General features: G+C 45.5%; 1 protein-coding gene across 1 annotated transcript in view; it reads right to left on the bottom strand.

Moving 5' to 3' along the window:
- Positions 1–1996: 1996 nt before the first annotated feature.
- The window catches only part of PNP (purine nucleoside phosphorylase), a 7479-nt gene continuing 1573 nt past the window's right edge, over positions 1997–7902 (bottom strand). Inside the window, exons 2-6 of the mRNA XM_003797348.3 lie at positions 5430–5599; positions 3797–3900; positions 3440–3615; positions 3138–3328; positions 1997–2657 (exon numbers count right to left, since the gene is read on the bottom strand). Of these exons, the coding sequence (XP_003797396.1) occupies positions 2440–2657; positions 3138–3328; positions 3440–3615; positions 3797–3900; positions 5430–5599 (859 nt within the window). The 3' untranslated portion in view covers positions 1997–2439. The remainder of the gene's footprint in view (positions 2658–3137; positions 3329–3439; positions 3616–3796; positions 3901–5429; positions 5600–7902) is intronic.

The raw sequence follows: 7902 nt of genomic DNA, 5'->3' as shown, positions 1-7902 counted from the left end.
TACAGCTCACAGCAACCTCAAACTCTTGGGCTTAAGCAATTCTCTTGCCTTAGGCTCCCAAGAAGCTGGTATTACAGGCGTCTACCACAACACCTGGATATTTTTTTGTTGCAGTTGTCCATGTTGTTTAGTTGGCTCAGGCTGAGTTCGAACATGCAGCCTGGGTGTATGTAGCTGACGCCCTACCCACTGAGCTATGGGCACTGCCCATTTCTATATTCTTGACTTAGCATTTTCTTAGCTTGGAGTGTTATACAAAGAGATGTTAAATAACTTGATAAAAGAGAAATGTCTGTAAGCCAATGCATTAGATGAACAAGTTATAGTTGTGTATATCTGAAGGCTGCATGGTACTTCCCTTTAAACCTGCTCTCAGAGACAAGTAGCAGATGCTAGCAAAGAGGGTTTTAGTGGCGGGTGGAGGTACAAAGAAGAGCTACTCTAGAAAAGCTACTTTTACTTTGTGTTAAGCTCAGCAAAGGATGATCAGAAAGAGTTCTCTAAAATTGCTTTTTCCAGGGCAGCGCCTATAGCTCATCAGGTAGGGTACTGGTCACATACACCCAGGCTGGCCGGTTTGAACCCGGCCCTGGCCTGCTAAATGACAAGTGCAATAAAAAACATCTGGATGTTGTGGTGGGCGCCTGTAATCCCAGCTACTTGGGAGGCTGAGGCAAGAGAATTGCTTAAGCCAAGACTTTGAGGTTGCTGTGAGCTGTGATGCCATCGCACTCTACCGAGGGCAACATAGTGAGACTGTCTCAAAAAAAAAAAAATGTTGCTTTTTCCATAATATGCCATTAACAACTGAAATGTCATCACTGTTAGGTGATTGTCTTTTCTCAAAAGGCACACAGGCCTGGAATAGTGTGGTTTTCAAACATGCCAGCCAGCTGAATGCAAGTTGGTAAGTGAAGATAATAATTCAGAGAGCCAACAAAGGGCAATACATGCATACCATGCCACAGGGAGCTTCTGACCAAGCAAAGTAAAGAGAAAGACTGGGGCTCAGAGAGGAAATAGCAGGAGGTATGGAGAGAAGAAGCCAAGACCTGGCCATGGTGGCACACCTGTAAACCTACCATTTTAGGAGACTGAGGTGGGTGGATTGCTTGAGCTCAGGTGTTTGAGACCAGCCTGAGCAAGAGCAAGACCCATGTTTCTACAAAAAATAGAGAAAATAGCTGAATATTACAGTGGGCACCTCTACGTAGTTCCAGCTATTTGGCAGGCTTAGGCAAGAGGATCTCTTAAGCCCAAGCGTTCAAGGTTGCTGTTGAGCTATGACATCACCGTGGCACTCTACCCGATGCAGAGTGAGACTTTGTCTCAAAAAAATAAGAGAAAGGGCGGCACCTGTGGCTAAAAGGAGTAGGGCACCGGCCCCATATGCTGGAGGTGGCGGGTTCAAACCCAGCTCCAGCCAAAAACTGAAAAAAAATAAAATAAAATAAGAGAAGGCAAGTATGAATCAACTTCATAGGTTTGCCTGGGGCTGGCAGGAATCTCTTCAGCAGTGGGATGGCTGGAGGCAGAGAAAGGGGTATTTGCTACTACTACTGTCAGAATGGAATGAAGAACAGTATAGCTGCATAAATTAGAAGAGTAGAAAAGAGAAGAAAAACAAGAAATGTAATTAAGGCCTTCAAAAGGAAGTGGCAACTAAGGCAACTAATCTCAGTAGATTAGTGAACTAATTCAGATATTCATGAGAGAACAGACAGGGGTGGGTGTGGTGAAACAATTAGAGGACAGGAGGGGAGGCATGCCCAGAGGGAAGTGGCTTTGGAGTGCCAGAAATGAGCCTTTCCCCTCATTGTGTGTAACACCTTTCCCCATCTTGCTCTTTCTTCATCCTTTGCTGCACTCATACCACCTCATCTCAGTTCGTAGCTACTTGTCTGAGAAACAGAAGTTACACAGACATGTGGTTTTACACTCTTGTCATTTTTGGCCTGTGCCTCATCCTCACCACAAATTACACAAAAAAATGTAGAAATTCTTTAATATTTCCATTTATTCTCAAAACATTATGGTGTTTAATGAAGTATAAAAGGCATGGTGCTGGTCCTTGGTTGGTATCTAGCACTTTAGGTGAGGCAGAACAGAGCTTCCAGGAATGTGAAAGTATTATGGAAAAACATCAGTAGCAGCCAAGTGGGCAGAGTCTGAAGGCCCAGCTCAAATCCTGGGCATATCCACAGAAGTGTGGTAGGGCATGAGCTCCAGCTATGGGGGAAGAAAAGGGGTGGAAACTGCTTTGAGAAGACAACTGAGCAAAAGACCTGGCACCAGAAGGGTCTGGTGGGAGAAAGTACAGAAGTTGAAGGATAGGAATCATTAGCTCCTTTCTGCTACTACTTGAGGGCAGAGGCTTGTGACCCCAGTAGGGGGACAAAGCAGGTAGCAGCTACTTGGCTCTCAAAGACTCAGGGCCGGTCAACGGGTACTGCCATGGAGTGGAATACTGCCAACAAGTGTGGTGACAAACTTTTCCAATTTCTGTGCGGCCTGTTTCCCAGCCTCTAATACTTCCTCATGATTGGCCGTCTCCAGACTTTCATAATCCATGACAACCTTGTTAGTGATGAGTGAAAAGCCGAAGACTCGAAGTCCACAGTGCCGTGCAACTATCACTTCCGGTACTGTGCTCATGCCTGATTGGGAGAAAGAGGGAAGCCAATTCTTAGGATTCTCAAATGACTCTTTTCCTTGCCCTTTAGCCTCACCTCCATCCATAACCTTAACATCTCAACTGTTTCTTATAATGACCCATGTAATGCTTTAGGTCTACACTTAGTTGTGGTACATTTGAAGTCAGTTCTAATGATGTAGTTCCATCTTCCAGCCAGAACAGAAGAAGGTGGCTATAGTTAGAAACAGTCATCAAATCATGGATAGGTTATTGCCACTGCAGCTGTTAATTAAGCCTTGGTGCTCAGTGAGGAGATGTGATGCTACGACACACCAAACATTATCACTTTGCCTTCCTAGAAGTCAATTTAATTCACACTTCTCTTGAACCAAACCTTCTCTCAATCTAACTAGGTCTATTCCTTCCTATTTTACTAGATCTCACCCATCCCTATTTTACTAGAGCTCTCCCTCTTCCGCCTCTAGCCAATGCCTCTTCTCACCAACAGCGTCTGCCCCCAGCTTTTGCAGCAGACGACACTCTGCCACAGTTTCAAAGTTGGGGCCCGTCAACATCACATAAGTGCCTTCCTGCAGTGCTCGCTTCTCTCCCATTTGTTTCCAGGTAATGAGAGCCTTCTCCTGCATGGTCCGGTCATAGGCATCAGACATGGCAGGGAAACGAACCCCAAACCTAGGGCACAGGTTGGATTATCTCAGATAAATGAGATTAAAAATACTCTCCCAACTCTTAGACAAATCTTTAAACCCTAACCATCTAGAAACAATGGAGCAAGATACATACCTTTCATCATTTGGCCCTATGAGTGGGTTCTGACCACAGAAGCCAGGTAGGTTGATGTGATCACGGATCAGCATGATATCTCCAACTTCAAACTTGGGGTTGAGCCCTCCAGCGGCATTGGTAACCACCAGGGTGTCCACACCTATAAGCTGGAAAACCCTTATTGGGAATGTCACCTGAGAAGCAAAACATCAGAAAAAGTGTATGCAAAATCTCATCATTCTACCTACACAAATATGTATAATATATATCATGAAAGAAGAGGAAGGAAGACACCAAAAATCTACCTAGTCCTAGCTAGTAATAGTTGTCTCCCCTTTCTTCCAGACCCAACCAGACTTCTATCCCTGGACTTGCCTTCCAGAGTGGGTACCCTTCATATGCATGGAACCTGCCCTGCATCATCACACAGACTTTGCCACTCAGGATCCCAAATACCAGCCGACCAGCATGACCTGGCACTGCATACAAAAAAGAAAGAGAAATGGGATTATGTTTTCATGCTACATATAGCCATTTAACATCTAGTGAACCACTCACTGTGCTCAACACATGAGGGTATAATTAAGTAAAAGAAGGCATTGTTATCTGTTTTCAGAAAGTTTAAGTCTGATGGGAAAGACAGACTTTATTTTATTCATTTATTTAAGACAGAGTCTCGCTTGCTTGCCCTCAGTAGAGTGCTGTGGCATTGTAGCTCACAGCAACCTCAAACTCTTAGGTTTAAGTGATCCTCCTGCCTTAGCCTCAAAAGTTGGGGGACTACAGGTACCTGCCACAACATCTGGCTATTTAGAGATGGGGTCTTCATCTTGCTCAGGATGGTCTCCAACTCCTGAGCTCGGGCAAGGCAATCCACCTGCTTCAGCTTCCCAGAGTATTAGGATTAAATGTGTGAGCCACCACACCTGGCTGGAAAGACAGACTTTCTTTCTTTCTTTCTTTCTTTCTTTCTTTCTTTTTTATTTATTGAGACAGAGCCTCAAGCTGTTGCCCTGGGAAGAGTGCTGTGGCATCACAGCTCACAGCAACCTCCAACTCCTGAGCTCAAGCGATTCTCCTGCCTCTGCCTCCCAAGTAGCTGGGACTTTGGCTCCTGCCACAATGTCCAGCTATTTTTTTGGTTGCAACCGTTATTGTTGTTTGGTGGGCCCAGGCTGGATTTGAACCCGCCAGCTTAGGTGTACATGGCTGGTGCCTTAGCCACTTGAGCCACAGGTGCCAAGCCAAAACAGACTTTAATCATAATTATACAACCTGAGATTAGAGTTATGGAGCTAACAATGTCTGAAGTGAACATACAAAGGAAGAAGGAAAAACTTTTTAAAGAAATTTCAGATGAATAAAAGCCATATTGCAAGAGAATAAAAGTGAATAAAAAAGTGGATAATAGAGTGCCAGGCAAAGTGGCCCATGCCTGCAATCTTAGCATTTTGGGAAGCAAACCAAGACAGGAGGATTGCTTGAGGCCAGGAGTTTGAGATCAATCTGAACAAGAATAAGAATCCATCTCTGAAAAAATTTAAAAAGTTAGCCAGGCAGGCATGATGGCTCATGCCTTAGAACCAATCCTAGCACTCTGGGAGGCTGAGGCAGGTAGATTGCCTGAGCTCATGAGTTCAAGACCAGCCTAAACCAGAGCAAGACCTTGTCTCTAAAAAATAACTGGGCATTGTGGTGAGCACCTGTAGTCCCAGCTACCTGGGAGGCTGAGGCAAAAGAATTGCTTGAGCCCAAGAGTATGAGGTTGCTGTGAGCCCTGATGCCATGGCACTCTACCAAGGGTGAGAAAGTAAGACTCTTTCCTCCTGGGGGAAATCTTTCCATCATTCTGATTCATGATGGCCTTTTTTTCCTCTCATGCAACATGTCTTCAGTCAAACAGCAGGTCCAGGTGCAGAAACATTTGCCTCCCTGGTTGGGTTCCCAGAAACTCATCAATATCCCTCAGTCCCATCTCCCACTTCCCACTTCTCACCCCCGCTGGTACCTGTACTTAGGGGAAAATTGGGTATCTCGCTGTAGTCAAAGAACTGGGGCTGAGTTAATTTATCAGCCAGACCCCCTAATCCAGAACCACAGATCACTGCCACTTTAGGTCGGTATTCAGTATGACACAGAAGCCATTCTGCAGTTTTCTGATAATCTTCATATGTGGGTCTAGGAGAAAAAAGGAAAGCTAAAATGAATTCTGCTCCAAGGGCAACAGAAATGACCTTCAGTACAAAAAGTCTGGCAGTTATACTGAGGTAGCAGGGGACAGAAAATGGCACAGTCGGAATGCCATAATATGCTCACCCACCCACTCAGTCACCCCTCTGAATCAGCCCACTGAAAATCTGACATGAAACTCCCTGTACTTCAGAGCCTGGCAAAAGTTTATGAAGCCTAGGTTTCCATTAACAGCCTCAACTCCAATGTTGCTGGCACTAGCCAATTTAATACCTCTCCTTACGACAAAGATTTAGAGAGGAAGAGATCAGCTTGTTTTGTTTTCCAATGCAGATGGCTGCAATTAAATAAATCAAAGCGCATATAAGAGCTGAGCCCGTCCAAAGAGGAAGGCCAGAGGGAGCATCCAAAATGAGATTAAGACTTTCCTTTTTTTTTTTTTTTGTAGAGGCAGAGTCTCACTTTATCGCCCTCGGTAGAGTGCCGTAGCATCACATAGCTCACAGCAACCTCCAACTCCTCGAGCTTAGGTGATTCTCTTGCCTCAGCCTCCTGAGTAGCTGGGACTACAGGCGCCAGCCACAATGCCTGGCTATTTTTTTGTTGTGGTTCAGCCAGGGCCGGGTTTGAACCTCCCACTCTTGGTATATGGGGCCAGCACCCTACTCACTGAGCCCATACACTTTCCTGAAGTCTGTGATAACCTAATACAATCATTGTTAGTAATCCTCCTTATTTATGCCCTAAGGCAGCAGTTCTCAACCTGTGGGTCTCGACCCATAGGAACTGTATTAAAGGCTCAGGGCATTAGGAAGGTTGAGAACTACTGCCCTAAGGACACTCAAAATGTAATCAAGACTAACTAACTTGCTAAGCCTGGTGCTTACACCTGTAATCCCAGCACTTTGGGAGGTTAAAGCCAGTGGATTGTTTGAGCTCAGGAATTCCAGACCAGCTAGCCTAGCTGCTAGAGCAAGAGCGAGCCCCTATCCCCTCCTACTAAAAATATAAAAACTAGGCATGCATTGTAGCTCCTGCCTGTATGTAGTCCCAGCTACTAGAGAGGCTGAGGCAAGGGAATCACTTGAGCCCAAGAGTTTGAGGTTGCTGTGAGCTGGGAAGCTATAGCACTTTACCCGGGGGCAAGAAAGTGAGATTCTGTCTCAAAAGGGGGGGGAGGGTGCCAGGGATAATCTAAGTTTCCTTTCTAACTCTCATCCCTTCAGGTCCTTCCTCAGACAAAGACTAAGGACTAAATTTTTTGATTGACAAAAAAAAACAATAGAACATTCCTAGTCTATGTGCCATTTTCTTGAGTCTCCTGGATCCTTCGTTCTGGAATGCCTAGGCAAACAACAAAATCGAAAGGAGTAATTCAAGACCAGAGCGACTGCACAAAAAAGCAGACCCAATCCAGGACTGACTGCATAAATTCTCAGCAGAAGCTTGAATAAAATATAGATTCTGGTTCCCACACCTACACATTAATAATTCTGGGGGGAGGCCCCAGAATCTGTTTTCATGAAAGTGCCTCAATTCTTCAATCCAAAGCTATGTTTAGGAATTTCTGACCTAGAGGGAAACAGAACTCAATCTGGATTCTGAAAGTAGTTCCGTAGTGTATCCAGAGAGGAGACCAGGAGAAATTCAGGCCAAGTTTAATGAAAGGAGACAGAGACCCGCCTGGACAAAGATGGTGGCTTAGGACGGTTGGAGGCTTGCTTTTTACACTAGGCATAGGGGAGGAAGAGTCCATAAGTTGCAGGAAGGCTTTGGCGGGTTAGGGTCTTTGTCAGGCACGGCTCTTGGGGCAGCCAGGTAGGTCTTTTGTTCTAAGAGAGGAGGAGGCGGGAGGGTTTAGGCCCCTAACAGATTCTAGTTCCAAAAGTCTTTTTAGGAAAGAAATTTGTGCTTAGGCTCAGCGCCTGTGGCTCAAGCAGCTAAGGTGCCAGCCACATACACCTCAGCTGGAGGGTTCAAATCCAGCCCGGGCCACCAAACAACAATGACAGCTGCAACCCCAAAAAATAGCCGTGTGTTGTGGCAGGCATCTGTAGTCCCAGCTACTTGGGAGGCGGAGGCAAGAGAATCACTTGAGCCCCAAGAGTTGGAGGTTGCTGTGAGCTGTGATGCCAAGGCACTCTACCCAGGGTGACAGCTTGAGGCTCTGCCTCAAAAAAAGAAAAGAAAAGAAATTTGTGCTTAAAATTCTTTCCTGTGCCTCAAGGAGTAGGGCGCTGGCCCCATATACCTGAGATAGCAGGTTCAAACCCGGCCCCAGCCAAAAAAAA

Source organism: Otolemur garnettii, unplaced genomic scaffold, assembly GCF_000181295.1.
Source record: "Otolemur garnettii isolate 467f Iridium unplaced genomic scaffold, OtoGar3 scaffold00114, whole genome shotgun sequence".
Classification (NCBI taxonomy): Eukaryota; Metazoa; Chordata; class Mammalia; order Primates; family Galagidae; genus Otolemur; species Otolemur garnettii.
This window is presented reverse-complemented; position numbering and strand designations above follow the sequence as displayed.